This window comes from Podarcis gaigeae (genome assembly GCF_964106915.1).
Source record: "Podarcis gaigeae genome assembly, chromosome: 1".
In the NCBI taxonomy this organism is placed as follows: domain Eukaryota; kingdom Metazoa; phylum Chordata; class Lepidosauria; order Squamata; family Lacertidae; genus Podarcis; species Podarcis gaigeae.
The window spans coordinates 85,912,175-85,930,569 of NC_139678.1; the positions used below are offsets into that span (position 1 = coordinate 85,912,175).

General features: G+C 46.8%; 2 protein-coding genes across 3 annotated transcripts in view; one reads left to right on the forward strand and one right to left on the reverse strand.

Moving 5' to 3' along the window:
- CDK5R2 (cyclin dependent kinase 5 regulatory subunit 2) overlaps positions 1-9,161 on the forward strand; it is an 87,420-nt gene extending 78,259 nt beyond the window's left edge. The window contains exon 3 of one of the 2 annotated variants that reach the window (XR_014566792.1): positions 9,058-9,161. The gene's annotated coding sequence lies outside the window, so the exon portion shown is untranslated. Of the gene's footprint in view, positions 1-8,597; positions 8,618-9,057 lie in introns of those variants that run through there. The other variant, XR_014566793.1, reaches the window with a different exon arrangement.
- On the reverse strand, positions 5,094-15,574 carry FEV (FEV transcription factor, ETS family member). Its single transcript, XM_083752943.1, has 3 exons — positions 15,025-15,574; positions 14,417-14,491; positions 5,094-6,321 (listed from the first exon to the last, which is right to left on the reverse strand). The coding sequence occupies exons 1-3, from the start codon at positions 15,071-15,073 to the stop codon at positions 5,819-5,821; spliced, it is 627 nt and encodes a 208-aa protein (XP_083609069.1). The 5' UTR covers positions 15,074-15,574; the 3' UTR covers positions 5,094-5,818.
- Positions 15,575-18,395: the final 2,821 nt, after the last annotated feature.

Genomic DNA, 18,395 nt, shown 5'->3' on the forward strand with positions numbered 1-18,395 from the left:
AAAAAAACAAACAAACATTATTTCTTACTGACATATTACAACCCAACCCCAAATTTATCAGAATGTTATCTTTCATAGATAACTGCCACAGATAACATTATAATTCCAAAAAAAAAGGAAAATGTGAAGCATAAAGCGTGGTACTTAGGAAAACTGAGACTAGATTTGCCACTTGCTGGAAATTCGAAAAGTTTTGCAAGACTGAAATTTGATTTTACTTCATTGCCTTTTGAATATAAAGCATTTCAGGTGTCCCGTTGCAGAGGTGTGGAACCTTTCTCAGCTATAGGGATGCATTCCCTTCTGGGCAACTTGGGTGTATAAGTGTCATCTGCTTGGGGGCAGGGTGGAAGGAGGAGCAATTAATGTAAATTTTACCTTTGCATAATAGACTTGTTTCTGCACACACACCTCTCTTTTCTCCATCCATCCAAGCAAGCAAGCAAGCAAGCAAGCAAGAGGCATTGTCAACGCAAAGGCACATTCCAGCCAGGCAGAAACAAACACAGAGGGTGCAAACCAAGGCTGGTGAAGGGTGTGGCCTGGAGAGAAAGTGTGGTGGAGGAGCTGTGGCCTGGGCAAAGTCCCAGATAGAGAGGTCTGTAGGTCGCATTTGGCCCGCAGGACTAAGATTCCTGTTCCAATGTGACTCTTAGTACTTGCAAAGCATGAGAAATTCCCCCTCCAAAATCTTGCACTGGCTACAAATAATGAGACGTTTCATTGGTAACGTCTGAACAGCATCATCACGTGTATTTTGCTCTTTCTTCAAGGAGCCCTGTCAACATGTTCATTGTGAATTGATCCCAATTAGTTTGCACTGCAGGGAGAGTAGATGATGTTGGCTACTTAACAAGCGTTCATCCTGATTTGTTTGTGGGAGAGATTAGATGATGTTTGTATCAAAGCAAGTGTTATTCCACACTTTCAAGTGCCTTTTCCCCATCACTTTTCTTACTGCAAAAAGTCCAATCTTTTTGGCAAGAGGGTGTGTTGTGCAATACCCTTCAATTCAGGGGTGTACCTACCTAAGGGTAGGTCAGGTTGGTCCTCGCCAAAGTGACAGGTCCAGTGGTTGCAAAATTGGGACTCTCAACTCTGACCTGATGGGGCTAGGAGCCTGCCTGCCTGCCTGCCTGTCCACACACTCCCTGGGCTCCTCCTCCACTGTTCTGGGCAGCCGGGTGAGGCACACTGGCTTCTCTGTGTGCCTTGGTGGAAGAATCCTGTCATTGGCATGGGCTGTCACAAGGGATGGGGGGGGGGGGCACACCAATACATCTCCTTGTCAAGGGCACAGGGGAGCCTATATACATCTCTGGCCCAATCAACTGTAATCACGTAACCTTAATTTTCCAGAATAGTGATGATCAGAAGTCCCCTTGTTTACTTGATTTATCACGTTTGGAGTGGGTCACTCCCACTCTGATGGGATCTTTTATATTTGTTTTCATTTTTGCCCTAAGAAGTAATATGATCCACCTCTTTTTTGCTTTGCCGGAACTTCTCCCACTTCTGTCTGCATCCATGTATCTGCCAAGAGAGGATAACACTTCATGCATCTGATGAAGAGGGTTCTGGATCGCAGCACATTTTTAAGCCTTTAAATGCCACAGGACTCATGCTTGTTTTTACTTCAAGGGTGCCTGCAAACTGTCACTGTGTTGTAGGATGGATTCAAGCACAATTTGGGGGTTGCACACCTAAAGCGGATTAAGCTGCCCTGTTGTCCTAGTGCAATAAATCTACTTTAAAAACAAACAACCTTTTTGTGGTTAGGAAAGTGTGGAATGATCAGGATGAATGCTCAATAAACAGGTTGTCAGGAGGAGCCCCAGTAGACTAAAATAGCTGCTACCTGGAAGTGGTTCACAGTTTAACAGTACATATTCTCAAATATGCAATGGGGCGGCTTATCTGTGTTTCACCACTGCCCCCTGCTGGACATAACCAGAGCACTTTCTTTCACAGAAATAGCAAGCAATTTTGAGCCAAACTAGGTGTTGCCTGATAAACACAGGCGGCAAAGCCTAAACAGGCTTTAAGGAAAAAGAGGCAGAAAAGCAGTTTTTAGGAGGCAGAGTTAAGAAGTGGAGAAAGTAGCACAGCTTCCATATTCTGCACTATATCTTAGCGCAGCTGAGATGTGTGAGAATTTGTAAGTGGTACGGATTGCAAGCGAAATCTCCCACCCCAGACCTGTGTTCTCTCCTGAAGGCTTCTAGGAGGCTGCAGATAGCTGCCTGAGCAGGCCAGTGTCTCCCTCCCTCCCTGTGTCACACTCACACGAACAAACACTGCAGGGCAGGCATGGGGAACCTTCTGCAGCCTGTGGTCCTGATTCCCTTCCACACAAGCTTCCAGGGGCCACATGCCTGGTGTGAGGGAGACAAAGACACTTTCAGTAGCACTATTATGGACCAGGTTGTGTTTGCTTAGGGGAAGCACTTTCAAAAGGTGTTGGAGGAGGAGGAGTTTGGATTTGTAATCCCGCCTTTCACTCCCCTTAAGGAGTCTCAAAGCGGCTAACATTCTCCTTTCCCTTCCTCCCCCACAACAAACACTCTGTGAGGTGAGTGGGGCTGAGAGACTCCAGAGAAGTATGACTGGCCCAAGGTCACACAACAGGTGCATGTGGAGGAGCGGGGAATCCAACCCAGTTCACCAGATTACGAGACTACCGCTCTTAACCACTGCACCACACTGGTGAAAGCAGGTGTGTGCTTCTAAGGCCATAATAAGGGTTGGACATTGTCAGGTGCCTGCCAAAGTCTACACCCCTGCAGAGGGGACTCATTGTTGATTCCTAGGGTCTCCTTCTCCTTTTTGCTGTCACTGCCTGTTTGTCTACCGTCTCTAAGTATGCAGGAAGTGCCTGGCGGGAAAAGATGGGGCATCCTCCTCCACTCAACTTGCACTTTCCCTCTGGGTGATGATCTGTAGACCCAGAGAGAGAGAGAATGAACAAATGACCATTGGCAATGTGAGCGAGAGACAGGAGAATTGAGAAAGGCGGCGTATTGTGAGCATTCACACACACACCCCAAATCTGAGGTTGGTACTAGATTCCTGTCATGTTTCCAGCTAGGTAAGAGGTTCCTTTAGACCAGGAGTGGGCAACCTGTGGCCTTTCAGTTGTTGCTGGACCTCAAGTCTTATTGGCTCCCCCCAGCGTGGGCAATAGCCAGGGATGGTGGGAGAAGTTGTATTCCTACAACACCTGGAGGGCTGCAGGTTCCCTACCCCTGCTCTAGGCTTCTGGGTGTACATAGCTCCCCCTGGATGAATGAAATAGCTTGCATTTCTATTGTGCATTTCTCCGTGGATTTTCAAAGAGGGTTTACATTTCCCCTACCATATATAGGCAAAGCCTCGAGGCTGGAACAGGACCCCATCAAGTTGCCTCTTGTGCAGGGCACTATGCGTGCTTTTCTGCCCCTGTGCTTCATTTTCAGTGGAACCTTTCCTCAGGAGCACCCGTATGTCTTGTGTCTTCTTCTCATTTTTTAAAATCAAGAACCCCCAGAAAGGAACCAGAACAAGTGCTATTAAAGTACACTTTTCCTTTTCCCCCTCTTTTTGCATTTTACCATGAATATATTTAAGAGTAGGTCTTTGAACATTGTCACACACACAAACACAGAAACCTGAAATGATGTCCATCAACCTGAGAATGGGACAAAAGGGGATGAAATCATGAAAGCAAAGGAAGGGGCAGAAGCAGTCTGTTTTCCAGGACAATTGCTATTTTCTTGACTTTAGCTACCATCTCAGTTTTTCCGGCAGGTTTTCTGGTGTCCGTCATATCTCTCTTGTACACTGCTTAGAAATTATGCAATTAAATGGTATATAACTTATTGAAATAAAAGAATCTCTGTATGCCATTTGAAGTGCATTTCCATGCTGAACAGGAGTCATCAATATAACTTTTAGGGTTCAGAGGTCAAAATGCCAATAACACATGAGGCTCATGTCACTATTTGAGCCTCTGGTGGATTTCTCTTCCACATGGAAAACAGAGGAAAGGCATTTGTAAAGCTTTGACTTTTTAAAGCACAAGCCTCTTTAAGTTTCATGTGTGCCCTGTTGATAATGGTAACCATTTAGTGTCTCTCTTGGGTAGTTTGGGTGCAAGATTGTGTGAGACGACACAGCTGTACTGATAAATTTGTATACCGCTCTGAGATCTGTAGGTCTAGGGTGGTATACAAATGTAATAAATAAATAAAAATATGTGTTTGGCCACAGCTCCCACCCCCAAACTCTACAGTGTGTTCAAAGCAACAGATCCTGATGTTATACATGGTAGTTCCCTATTTTAACTGCTGCTCTAAGTGTGTTTTAAGTATTGTTTTTAACTAGTTTATATTACTTGTATTATATAATGATGTTCTTAGATGTTGGATGCCACCTTGAATCCCAACTTGGGAGAAAGGTGGGATATGAATACATTTAATAATAATGATGATGATAATGATATTGATAGTTACTTAGAGTGGGCAAAGAATGAATTTCATTAAATATTTCATTTCCATTATATTGCCTCGCTATTTAAAAAAAATGAAACTTTATACATTGACAACTTTTACCACACTTGTATTTTGGTTCTGCCTACATGGAAGCAGCAACTCTTGTGTGTGTTCAGCATTAAGAGATTTGGTTTGGGGGCAAAGAAGAAGCCCAGCTGGGCTGAGAATTAGGCTGGGGCTCATAGAGGGGTATTTGATGCCTAGACTAGTTTGTGAGATCAGAGACCTCAGGCTCAGGCAGATGCATTTAAATTCTTGGAGCTTGGGGAACACCATGCCGCATCTTTTCAAATATTTGTGTCCTCCTGCTTTAATATTAATTCCTGTGGGTTAAGGAAGTATCTGCAGAACTGCATTTTGAATAGGGATGAGCCAAAACTTGGTTTTGTCAGCACTTCGGGTTATAGCAAAGAACAGTGGCGTAGCGTGGGGGGTGCAGGGGGGGGGCCGGCCGCACCGGGCGCAACATCTGGGGGTTAGGGTTAGGGGGCGCAAATCCACGGGTTAGGGAGCGCAAATTACTTGCTTTGCCCCGGGTGCTGACAACCCACGCTACGCCACTGGCAAAGAATAAGAAAAGAAAAGAAATCCCTCCCTCTTTGTGAAAATGTCCATTCGTCCATTTCAACTGCCCTCCGTTGGCATTATCAGCCAGCTAAATCTGATGGCAGCTATGTAATGTATTCCTGTTCAGTACAGGATTCCTGATAGGATGAGATTCCTGTCCATGTATCTAATCCAGGGAAGATGAAGACACTGAAGCTAAGGGAATGGGCTTCATGTCCAGCAGGATTTTAAAAGGAGGAGGAGCATTTCCCCACCTCACAAGGATGCCTAACTTTGACCTGAAAGTCTATCTCACCTCCATCACCAACCTCTCAGGATATGTGACTGTATGTGTGTTGCTGGGCTGAGCCCTGGCTGGTCTTTACGCCTGTCCATGACCAGACTTCAAAACATACAAGAGTGTTCTGAAGCCATTTCAATATAGTGGGAGAGGGGTTGGAAAAAAAGAAAGAGAGAAATTGGGAGCATTGCTGAAATGTTCTCTACAAAATGAAGGGCCCTGTATTCAATGGGGAGGGAGCTCACCCCCCACAAAATGCCCCCTAGATCATCCAACGCCTTTGCTGAGATCCAGCCCATCTTAAAATGTCGTCTCAATACAGTGTCCCTCCCTGCTGCACACAGTTGCCTCCTTGGTCAAAATGGGAAGTGTCTTAGGATGAAATCTGAGGGCCGTCCCTTCTCTCCCCATCCCTCCCCCTTGCCCTGCAGTGGTGAGAGGCCTAGTGGTAGTGGCTGTTCATGTTGTTGATATGGGAGGTTGCCATGGCACTGAAGGGCGCTGAAGGCTGCAAGCCGTGGCTGGGGTACAGAGTGGGGGTAGAGCCTGGCCAATAGGAGAAGCTGGTTGGAGTCACCCCCGAGGCCATGATGTTGAGTTTGGAAATGCCAGAGAAGGGCAGGGGTGCCTGGAATTTGTAGAGGGTGTGGTCTGGTGTTGCTGGTTGGCAGACTTGGGCCAGGCCCTGGAAGTCAAACTTGTAGGCGTAGCGTTTGCCGTGGACCTTGGTCATGATGTTCTTGTCATAGTAGTAGCGCAGGGCCCGGCTCAGCTTGTCATAGTTCATGTTGGGCTTGCTCTTGCGCTCCCCCCAGCGCCGGGCCACCTCGTCGGGATCCAGGAGTTTGAACTCTCCATTGGTGCCCTCCCAAGCGATGCAGTTGAGATTGGCACGATCAGAAAGCAGCTCCAGCAGAAATTGCCACAACTGGATCTGCCCACTGCCTGAAAAGCCAAAAGAGGGGCAGTGAGAAAGGCCCATCTTGAAGGGGCAGACCTGCCCCCCTCACATGAACATAGGAAACTGCCTTTATGCTGACCCATACATTCTTGTAGCCCAGGATTGCTGCTACAGAAGTTGTTAGAATAAAGCTCCCATGATCTTTGACTCTTGGCCATGGGCAGATGGACTGGGGCTGACAGAAATTGGAGTCCAGCCGCATCAGGAGGGCATTATGTTTGGCTTGTCCAGGCCAATTCTGAGGGCCAGACTAAATGTTATGCCAAACACATGCTGAAGACACCAACTAGCCACTAGATCCCTCTCTACCGGGACAGTCTAAATAAGTAAACAATGATAATGTTCTTTCTTAACTGCCCTTCACCAGAACTCTCAGGGCAGATTACAGCATATTAAAACAGTCAAAACTAAACAACACCCCCAATAAAGCTCAACATCAATAATCCTTCCAGTTAAAAGACACCAACATCAAAACTTCCAATTTCAAAGGCCAGGGTATAGAGATGTGTCAATGGAAGCTGTAGAGAAGTGGTGTCAGATGCATCTCTTGGGGCCATCACCAAAAAGGCTCTGTCATGAGCTCAACCCACTCACAACTACTGAGAGCAACAAAACCACCAGAAGACCCTCCTTCTTTTATCTTAATTCCAGGGTTGCTGTACAGGGAAGGTGTTGTTTCAGATATTTGGGGCCCAAGTCTAACATAACACTTTCCCAAAAGATTTCTATCCCCAATGGCCTGGAAAGCAACTTCCAGGTTAAAACACAAGTAAAGGCAACAACAAAAGGAAATACAAGCAACAAAAGGGTTGGGGGAACCTTCAGAACAGGCTTAGGGGGAGGCATGAAGGGAGGGGAGGAGAGAACAGGGGAAGGGAGGGCAAACCTTGTTCTGCTCTTGCATACCCAACTTAATGCTATGTTGAAGTCCACCCACTGACTGCTGTGTTCCTTTCGCTGTAAATCCTTGCCATCCTTCCTTATCATTTGGACATTTAAAGGTAAACAAAAGGTACATCAGACTCCTGGCTGAGCCAAAATATGAAGTGTCAACTCTTTTCCTATTTTCCCCCTACCCGTAATTACTAACCAATAAGCTTCTATGACCTAAGGCTCCCACTAGAAGAGCTCAAAATATATTGTTGCATGCCACCCCAGTCTCAAAGAGGTGCAAGATTTCAGGGGTTCCAGGAACTTACCCAGGGTCCCATTTCCTTGGAATGAGGGACAGTGGAGACTGTGGTATCCTTATTTACACATATATACAACCAGAGCTCAAGATGAAGGAGCTTACAGCATTAACACTCCAAGTGGTCTTGCTTCTTTCATAGACACAGTCTTGGAATCAAGCATGGCTCTCACTCCCTGGCTTCTGCCTGCAGCCTGCTTCTAGCCCACCCATTTACCCTCTGGCACAGAACAGCTTTCTTTGTCAGACTAAGGACCATACTTAGGTGATAACTATGGCCCTTGCCTAGCTACTGGTAATTCAGCAATAGAATCCTCCATTAGATTTTAACCCTTGCTGGATCCAGGAATTTGAAGGGACTTAGGCATTATATAGCCTAACCCCTTCCCCCAAACTCACAACAATATTTCACTCCCTTTCCCATAACCACTGTCCCACCCTCAAATATATAATAATACTCTTATTCCTCTGTGTCTGTTAAGAAAGCCAAATAGCTCACACTGTTGACTGCTTTGAACTCTTCAGAGCTGAATCCTTTGCATTTTCCCAGTCACTCCAAAACCTACCTCATTTAAAAAAATGTATCCATATTCTCTTTCTTCTCTATAGACCTTTACTAGGAAGTGAATCCATTCTATATGAGATGCAGTGCTTTTAGGTGGGTGTATATTGCAGAATCATTACCTCTATGTGTGCAGGTTTTCACAGCTTCCACATGACATCATTGGCATAAAAACACCAGTTCATATTTCCCCCTATTTAATCTGGATTAGAAAATCTGATATTTAAAAAAAGCCCACCCCCCATTTACCGTATCTGAATGAGCTGTTTGCAGTATTAAGCCCCCAACCAGAAGCACCCTAGGATTTAATACCCCAAGTTAGTTTGCAATGAAGATCACAGCCTTACACTCATTTGACTGTTGTGACCAGTTAGATACAAACAAAGCGCTATAGAGTATTATGGTTTACACAGCATGGCACACCTATTATGTTGCTTCCTGCTAACTATTTTTGTTTTTAAGCAAAAATTGTATAAAAAATATACAACTGATACATTTATTTACTACAGGTAAACCTAAGAACTTGCTTTGTCTGAACTAATTTGAAGGAATGGAGGTCAGAAAATGAAAAACAAAATCAATGCTCTCTGTGTTTCTAGATATTCAGATAGGTTACATTACAATATGCATAGTGAACATAGACATAGTTCATATAACTAATTAAATAAATAAAATATCTGAACCAACCTTCTGTATGTGTACAATTATGGAATCTCACACTACTAATGATATAATTTTTAACTTTATTTCTTCCAAGACAAGAAGAGCTGATTCACACAGCCAAATGTGTCATCTTAAACATTGACAAGTGACTGGTTTGAGTGCTATTATAAAGTGACATAAAATATTGTTCAGCATTTAACCAGTGCTAGCAGTTTCACACATGCATGTCCTCTATTGATGTTGCTGTCCTGAACAAATGGTTCTGAAATAACTTCTGATCTTAATCCGTTTCCTTTTTTATTGTAGTCTAGAGAGGCCTCCTCTACACTTGCAACAGAATGAGGTGGTAGACTGGGTGATGGTAGAATAAATGGTACCCATTTCAGATGCCAGGTAGGGAAATCACATTTCTTAATCTTTCCCTGTGTAACCCCTCCCCAAGAAACCCACCACACCCTTTTGCAAGTAGAAAACTAGAACAGCAGAGAGGTGGCTGGGCTAAAACCTTTCTCCCTGAGCTGCTAGCTTTCTACTTTCAAAGGGCTTTTTTTGTTTTCCTTAGGGAATGTTTTAAAAAATGACTTTCCTCATCTACCCACAAAAACTTTATTCTGCTGCATATGTAGGCCAGGCTACAGATAAAAGATGAAACATTTCCAGAAGGGTAACCCTGTTAATATGTGGCAGTTAAAATCGACAAAGGGTCTTATAGCCTCTAGAAGACTGAGTGTGATATCCAAGGTTAGTGATACTCAGAGCAGACTAAGTGAAATCAAGGGGCCACTGGAGTCCACTGATTTCAATGTGGCTGCTGGAGTATCACTAAGGCTGGCTATCACCCTAACGCAAGCACAAACATTCATTGACTACAGCCCACTTCATCAGACGCTGAGTGGAATTTAGCCCAAGAAAATATATGGCATAATAAAACCTGCTAATCTTTAAGGTGCCACAAGGAAAAGCGCTGACAGTTTTAACCTGATCAGGCACAGTTCAAGTATTTCGTACTTGCTGCTGGGGAAACCAGTCGCTCAATATAAAATGTAACTTAAGCAGCAATTTTTTTTGGGGGGGGGGGAGGACCACAGCTGAATCAGAGGGGATAGGAAACCGGTCCTCCAGACGTTGTTGCATTCCATCAGCCCCAGCCAGCAAGGCCAATGGTCAGAGAAAAGGGAAAGTGTAGTCCATTCAACATCTGGAAGGCTATAGCACATTTGAAGTCAGATAAATGAAACCCGGAAGAGGAAAGAGCTTTTGTCCAAGCGCTAACCCTCCTCTTCACAATTCTGAGTTCCAGGTGCGGAAAAGTGTGTTCGATTCATTTTTTGCTTTTAGGAGAGGGCGACCACGTACCAGCCTCTATAATGTTTATAAGGGTGCACGCTCTTATAAAGAGAATAGAACGTTTAAAAACCAAGACAACCGCAGTTGATTTCCAACACGTGTCAGGTTTCTAATGTGCTCTCTTACTTAAAGTGGGTATGCTTGCTAATACACACTGTTACATATACGCAAATGCTTGTGTACAACCCCGTGCACCCTAGATATAAACCCAAGGAGCATGGTTGTTTAGCACTTCTAAGGCAGAGTACTTCGTACCCATCGCCGTGGGACTACTGCCTCACCTTAACACTGCAATCCTCTACAACACGCCTGCTCAAATTTCTGCTCCTCAGAAATAAGCGTCGTTGACTGGTCAATGAAGTTTACGTTCGGGTAAATGTGCATCGGATTCCCCCTAAAACCTCGCCTGCTTCCCGCCCCCACCGCTCTTGAGATCAACCGGACTTCCCATATCAACTCCTCAAATCGTGATTGTGCCCAAAGCTATTTAGAAATTACGCACGCTGTCAACTGGTGGCAGATTGACTTTGCAAATAGACCGAAGGGCGGAGTCCATTGTTCAGGCAACAGCAAACGAAACTACCTTGTGAAGGGAAAATATGTCCCCAAGACCCCAAAACTTTATTCCCATCTTATTTCTCGAAAAAGCGCTCTCTCTCGCTCTCTCTTAGAAAGGAGAAACCCTATCCGCTGTGTTTCGTTGATCTCCAACCTCGAGATTCAATAAATGGGCAACATTTATTTCCAGCCCACTGTCTTAAGCGGCGAAAATAACATTGTTTCTCTAAGAGACTGCCTTCGACGCCCTTGGGGAGGTCAAACTGGTGGCCTACATCTTTCGCCTAGCTTTTTAATTCTTCTTTCTGGTTTTCTTCTGCTTTAAACTTTAAATCCGTGGGATTTACTCCAAGGTGAGTTAGTATAGGAATGCAACCTTACTTTTGGGCAAGGATGCATAAACTGCAGATGGAGTCGGCTCTAAAGGAAGCTTCACTCCACATTTCTCAGCAGATGAATCTGTTTACATCGGGTTTTGCCTCCGTCCTTCTGCATTATAGCATTTTTGTGTGTTTTAATGGTGCTTTTAAGTGATATCGTAATGTTATTTAATATATTTTATCCAATATACATACACTGCCCTGGTGAGGGGAAAAATCCAGTTACTGTACTCGGATAATAATATTGATCTACCTTGCAGGGCAGTTTTATGGATAGCACCAACACAAAATAAGGTGCATGAAGTATTTTGTACGCTCTACAGTGCTGTATGCATACGAATTATTGGTTCCGCTAACGTTATTCATATATTGGGCACTATTGGCCGAATTTAGAAATATTTATTTACTCTCTCTTACCGGAGTCGGTACTTGGCCGGTTCAAGAGGAACTATTTATTTTGCACTCGCGATGTATCTGCCCAGCGATGCACCGCAGCGCAAGACACGCGTTTTGTGGATTTTGACATTTGTTGAATCCCTTGCCAATTGCCCCCCCAAACCGTGAATTCCTCTCCTCTCCCCCTTCGGAGTTGTATTTGGGGTAAGAGATGTACATAAAAATTGGTAAATGCACACCGACGAGTTACTTCGTTTAAGTTAAATAAAATCAGATTTCTTTTAAATAAATAAATAATAATAATAATAATAATAACAACAACAACAACCTTGGCTTTATGGCGTTCGTTCATCATTTCACCCTTTTGCCAAACCCGCTAGCCCGTGTGGCATCGTAGTTAGAGCGCTGGGACCTGTGAGGCCAGAATTCAAGTCTCTACTCAGCCAGCGGTTCTCCTTGGGCCAGTCGCTTTCTCGCTCAGCCTAGCTTACCTCTCAGGGTTGTTGTAAGAATAAGACGAGAAAAGGGGAGAGCTATGTAGGACACTTTATGTAGGGGAGAGCTATGTAGGACACTCCATGGAAGAAAATTGGGGTAGAATAATTGTGATGGTAATGATAAATAAATAAAAGTTGGCACTTCTGCGCCTCTTTTCCCTCAAACCTGCGATTTTGAGATGCTATAGATTATTTCTGCTAGTACTGTTGCGAAACTGGATTCCGTAGGAAATGGAGTGTGAAAAATGCTCTAACCAACTGCGCCTAAATTGCTCTAAGCAGTCAGTCCGCGCGATCCAGGGACCATCGGCGCTCCCACCTGGGAATTATGAACGCGACACCCCCGCTCCTAAGCCATTATTTGTGTAGCAGCTATTGGCATTAACAGGTTAAGAAAGTTGGTTTCCTCGGTTGTAGTCCAGATTGGGAGTGACATCTCGTTAAACTCAGGGGATTTACTACTTCCTAGAAAACCTGCCTGAGAGATCCCGCTGAAACGAATGCCAAAGGCTGGTCCCCAACTGCGCCAGAGGCGCACATCAGTGGGAACCGATTAAGCCAAGAGGGATGTGGGTCAGTAGCAGCTGAATCGAGGCTGATGTTAGGCTGGGGTGCTAGAAAGTCTCCCCGCGTTTGTTTGTTTTGTAATTAAGTGGCCCAAACCCCGAAACGCAATTAAACTGTTGCTGTACGTGTGCTTTGAGTCAGTGGTATTTCAGCGTATTTAATACTTTCAGAGAGAACGGGATCCAAGTTCTGGAGCTTAATTGGGCTGCTTGTTTCCTTATCTCCAAGGTGAGAGAAAGAGTCTAACGGAGGGACTGAGAATTTTCGAGATGGTGCAAGAGATGGGCGTTGGGAATACAAATAGTTCTCGGCAGCGCCATTTGGACAGAACGCTTCCTCGGGGTCTTAGGAGTCCGGCTGTGACTTTGTTTTCACCTTCTTATAAGAATAAGATATGATATTCCATGATATTGCAGAACTCAGAGCTGCTTTTCGGCTAAGTTCTCTGCTCCAGAAAACAGCCTCACCTTCTTTCAAGACGTCTCCCGCAGCTCCTTGCCGAATATGCCCTCGATTCTTTCCCTTGCTCTCTGTCCCTACGATCTTAGGCAGGGTTGCCCGGCCGATCAGAGCCTGGTTTCTGGGGAAGCCTCCGAAAGAAGGGAAAGGGCGCTTGATGGTGGCGGCGGGGTTGGGGATGTTTGGTGCCGGTTCTTGGAGGGCAGAAAGGAGATTTAATAGGACCCCTCTTTGCCCAGATGGGCTTGCCACTAAAATTGCAGTACTGTGTATTAAAAGAGGAAGTTCTCAAGCTACACAGAGCTGGGGGGGGGGATTCTTGCCTCGCTCCACGCTCCTAAAGCTTGAAAGTGTTTTTTCTTTAAAAAAAATAATTCACTGAAACCCGTGAATTTGAACAATGCAGTAGTCAATCTTGCCTGAAGTAGAGCCCGGTGCAATACCAAAGCTTACTACTCTGCCAGCAGCCTTAAGGAAGGGTGCCATTTTTCCTTTCCGTGGCAACCTGCTGGTCAAGATCCCCTGAAGTCCAAGGCAGGGTCCAGCTCTCCGCGCAGTTTGATCCCAGCTAGCACCGATTTCGGGAGGCGCAGGGTGTTGAAGGACGTCTTCGCCGCCTTAAGCATTTGAGGAGCAGGTTCCCTTGACAGCGATGGGAAGCTAAAGCAGAGGTTTTGGAGCGGCTGTAGCTACTTCCGCTTGGCTTACAGAAGGTGCTGAGTTCAATTCCTGCCATCTCCAAGTAGGTCTGAGGAAGACCCTCTGGCTAAAACCCCGGAGAGCCGCTGCCACCCACGGCAGGCGATACTGAGCCAGACAGACCAAGGATCGGATTTCAGAGAAGGAAGTCGATATTAATTCCTCCTTTCTCTCTCTTTTTATTAAAAAAAAAAAAAAAGCCGGAGATCTCTTCCACCATTATTTGGGGCTTTGCGCCTCCAAGTGCTTTAGAGGTACAAATCAACCAGCGCACACCCTCACCCTACTAACTCCATTATTACTGAAATGATAGATATATCAAGCAGGATCAAATCCTGCCCCGGGCGCGCTTCTTGTTTTGCACCCGCAGCTGATTCGGGTACCGCGTTGCTTTTGAAGTGGTTTTGCAACAACCACACATATACACCATCGTTTATTTCTAAGGTTTTGGGGGCCCACCCAACTTTAAAGAGCGTTTGCTAGAGAAAAGAGGGTGCGCTCCTTCCTATAAGGCGCAGATTCCGAACCCCTGAAGGGGAGACTTTGTTGCATTGGATGATGCGCATCCTCTGCTTAGCGTCAGGTGCAGATGATGATGCGAGAAGAACCCCCCCCCCATTGGATATTTAGCAAATTTGCCCTTCGAAAAGAACCTACAAATTGATCGCCCTTTGGCAACAGACTGCCTTGAAAGGCGCCCCAGTAGCCCCACGCACTCCTTTTTCGGTACTTTCCGGGAAGGCGGGGAAGCGAGGGTCTTACCTTTTTGGACTCCCGGCCCCAGTGATCCCCACGCCTGGCTTTTGCCTTCTTTGAACAAAGTTTCCCCAACTGGGTCTGCAAATAAGATCAGCAAGAAGAGAGACAGAGAGAAAGAGAGGTGGGGAAAATGAGCGCAAACCCAAACCGATCCCGGTCCCCACCCAAGAATCTCCCCGTAATTGGGACTTGATGGAGGGGGCGGGCGCGTTGGACAAGCTCCCTCTCTCTCTCCAGAGCGAGCCTGGTTGTATTTCAAAGTCCCCCCGCCGCCCGCCTCTGCCGCTCTGCCTCGCCCCCCCACCCATGCCAAGCCGCTATGAAGCCAGGAAACGCGTCCAGGAAAAAGGAAATCCGACTTCCGATGGGAGCCGTCGGGGCAGCTTTAAAGAGGGACGGCGAGAGAGACGGCTCTGCGCGCCTGCTGAAGAGAACCAAGGAGCGATCTTCGTGGAGGGGGAGAAATGGCAGTTAGGGGAAACGAGCAAGAGAATAAACGGAAGGCAGAGGTGGGAGCCTAGGGTCTGGGCTGGGAGGAAAGGGACCGATCCACCACGTGGAAAGCTGCGGCGGCGGCGCCGGGCAGCCCTCGCCTTTGGTCCCTGCCCTACCTGGCAGGTACATGTTGAGCAGCAGGGTCCGGGCCGCGCCGCGTCTCATGGCAGCTCTGCGCCCACCCCGCGCCCGCGGGGGGTATTATTGCCTTCGCCTGGGGAAGATGATGGTTGTTATTATGTATTACGGTCCCCACCCGTCGAGGCAGGGCGCGGGATGGGGAGAGCGGCGGCGAGGGTGGGGGCAGTCTCCAAGCAACCTGCGAGGGGCGCAGGGCCTGGGCGCCTGCAATTTCCTCTGCGCTTTAATTAAAGGCGCGGCGCGGGCGCTTATCGCCCCATCGGACTTTAATAAAGTTCCCCCCGTTAAAGATCGCCGTTTCTATGGAGAGAGGCAGCCGCGGCCCTCGCATTTTCCGCCTCTTTAACTCTTTGCAAACACACAGCGCCTGGCCTGGCCCTCGCTCGGCGGCGCTTCTGCTCCAGTGCCTCTGAGCCAACAAGGAAACGAGCCCCGACGGAGGCCCTAATGGGCCTTTAACCTGAAAGTGATTCTGTGCCCCCCCGCCCCCCACCCACAAGCGGAGCCGCGGCGAAGGTGCCCCATCCTCCTCCTCGCCCTGGAGCCTCGCAGAATCACCCAAAAGGCTTCTGTCGTTTCCCACCGTGGCTCGCAAGATGCTTTCCAGAAGCTGAGAGGGAGCACAGCAAGGCAACGATCTTCCCTGATATTTGTCCTCAGTACCAGATGCTCAGAGGTAGAGCATCTCTGAATGAAGAGGTTCCATTTCGCTACCATCGGATAATCTGTTAATCGACTCGCCCATCCTTCTGCAACCTGGTGCCCGCCAGACATAGGAGTCAACTCTTAGGGGCCAAGGTCCCTTTGGCCCCAATAAAATATTTGAGGGGGTCAGGCCTTCCGAAAGTTCGTGTGCATTGCCGTTCAAATGGTGTGCATGCACTGCATCATGTGATCAGTTATGTGGGGTGGGGTTTACCTGCAAACCCCCCCCCCAATATTTTATTCAGATTGGCTGCCACCCCTGCCACCAGAGGTCTTGGGCTGCCTGCAATGTTGACTGGGGCTCCTGGGAGTTGTGGCCTGACAACATACCTCACCTAAGATTTAGATGGTACATTCACTACTTGCTACTGCTAACTCCCCCCCCCCCCCCGAAATAAACTAATTGTATTTGCATGTACAGTCCAATCCCTCTCAATAACTCTGGTGGAGGAAAGCAATTCCACCTGCCCCAATATCTATATAATAGTGAATCAAAATTGTATATACATTAGTAACTTAAAACAACAGTAGTAGTAAGTAGATGAATTTCCAAAGGGGTAACCATGTTGGATAGTTGCATCTTGAAGACCAACACATGATAGCTTTCAAGGGGGCACTCTTGGATGTGTCAGTAATACTAATTATATGGTGGGTTTCTTAATCTCAGTAAAATATAACAGTATTATAACCCTCTTATAATAGTGCATTATAGCAGTATTTCTTTCCCCACCTCTCGCATCACTCAGTCACAATGAGTTCCACATCTCAGTCTACTTGAAAGAGGTTTAGCAGGAAAACAGTGGGGGAGGGGCATTATGTGAGCCAGGTTAGGGCAGGGCTCTCTTTTCCTTTCTGAGGGCTTCTTCTTTTCTGGGTACAATTCAGAGTGTTGGTGCTGACCTTTAAAGCCCGAAACAGCTCTGACCCTGTATACCTGAAGGAGTGTCTCCACCCCCATTGTTCAGTCCAGACACTGAGGTCCAGCACCAAGGGCCTTCTGGTGGTTCTCTCACTGAGAGAGAAGAGGTTACAGGGAACCAGGCAGAGGGCCTTCTCAGTAGTCACACCTGCCCTGTGGAGCATCCGCCCAGCAGATGTGATTTTAAAAAGATGTCTGAAGTTTTGTGTGTGTATGTGTTGTGTTTTTACGTTTGTTTGTTTGTTTTTTGGTAGGGAGATGGGTGGCATATAAATTGATGATGATAACGGAAGGAGCTCTTTGGAAACAGGGTCCTCCTAGGCAAACATGATGGTGGTGTCAGTGCTAAGGTTACTGCCACAACTATGGAGCCAAGTGAGAAGTCGATCCAAGACAGCAGATTTTGGGTGATGGTGGTGAAACAGTGTTGCTCTTGGCAGTGGAGGCTAGGGCAAAAGGGGCAACACCCCACCAACTTCCCTCTTCCCTCAGCCAGCCTCCACCTGCCTGCGTGCCTTCTTACTTACAACCAGCCCAAGGGAAAGGGGTGATGGCTGTCAGCTTTTCCTTCCTCTTTAGTCTCAGTTTTGCCTTTGCTGAACTCGGCAGGGAGAAGGACAGTGAGAAAATTGTCCTGCCTACTGTTATCCTCCCTGTCTTCTGCCCCGCAAGTACCAATGAGCACCAGTTGCCACTGGCTTCTGGGGAGGGGCTGCCAAGGCTCTATCCCAACCTGGTGCCCTCCAGATGCTGTTGGACTCCAGGCCCAGGAGCCCCAGCCAGCACAACCAGAGGTCAGGGATGATGAGAGCAGTAGTCCACCAGCATTTGGAGGGCACCAGGTTGGGAAGAGTTTTCTACAGAAACGTGGTTCGAAGAGTGGTTGATGAATGCAGGCTGGAGTTGGCAAGTTTGATATGCTCTCTGCCAAAATGCCAAAGAGCCTCTATCCTGTCCCCTGTTAGAATACAGAACCACAGTCTACCTTTAATTTTTTGGGGGGGCAAAATATTTATGAATCAATAATCATCATATCATGCACATGCACAAAAGTTGGGCATTATCTCCTTAGGTCCTGTCATTTCCCCCAGGTTCTGTACTGTATACTGTACCTTGTCTGGGCAAGCAGACAGGACAGAGACATCTAGTGGCTAAATAAGGGGAAATGCATGTATTTCACACTGTCAAGGCATCAAAAGGCAGCAAGAAAACAACACGTGGTCTACGCTCTTGTTCAGAGAGCTGAAAGAAGATGGGGTGGGCAGATGAGAGATCTGGAAAGATCAATGCCTATCTGCTTCCTTGCCTTTCCCTTTTGAGTTCTTACTTTTAATCTCAGAAAAATAATAGCAACAGGCCCCCTTGCTATGAAAATTGCCCTTGTTGTTTTGCACACAGGATCTCCCTCCCTATCTTCCATCACTACAAGCAAGTTACCGGTAAATCTCACCGAAGTAGGAATCAGTTTGCAGGCCAACCCAAAGGTTCTCATTAGCCTGCAACAAAATGTAACTAGAGGCTTAAAGGACAGCTGTCATGAACTGGGACACACTGGGGCAAGCTGGGGAAGGGGAATTTGGTGTAGGGAGTACTTACAGGGTGAAGAAGGTTGACAAGGGCATAGGGGTCAGTGCACAGGATCCAGAGCAGCAGGACCCATCACCAGAGTCAGAGGGGCCCCTGGCTCCTCAAACATGGTGGGATCTGAGGCATAGGGAGGCT

Coding starts and splice junctions, on each gene's coding strand:
- FEV (XM_083752943.1), bottom strand. CDS start 15,073: ATGAGACGCGGCGCGGCCCGGACCCTGCTGCTCAACATGTACCTGCCA. Junction 14,492..15,024: donor GCTCAACATGTACCTGCCAG/GTAGGGCAGGGA, acceptor TCTTATTTGCAG/ACCCAGTTGGGGAAACTTTG. Junction 6,322..14,416: donor GGGGCCGGGAGTCCAAAAAG/GTAAGACCCTCG, acceptor TTGGCTTTTCAG/GCAGTGGGCAGATCCAGTTG.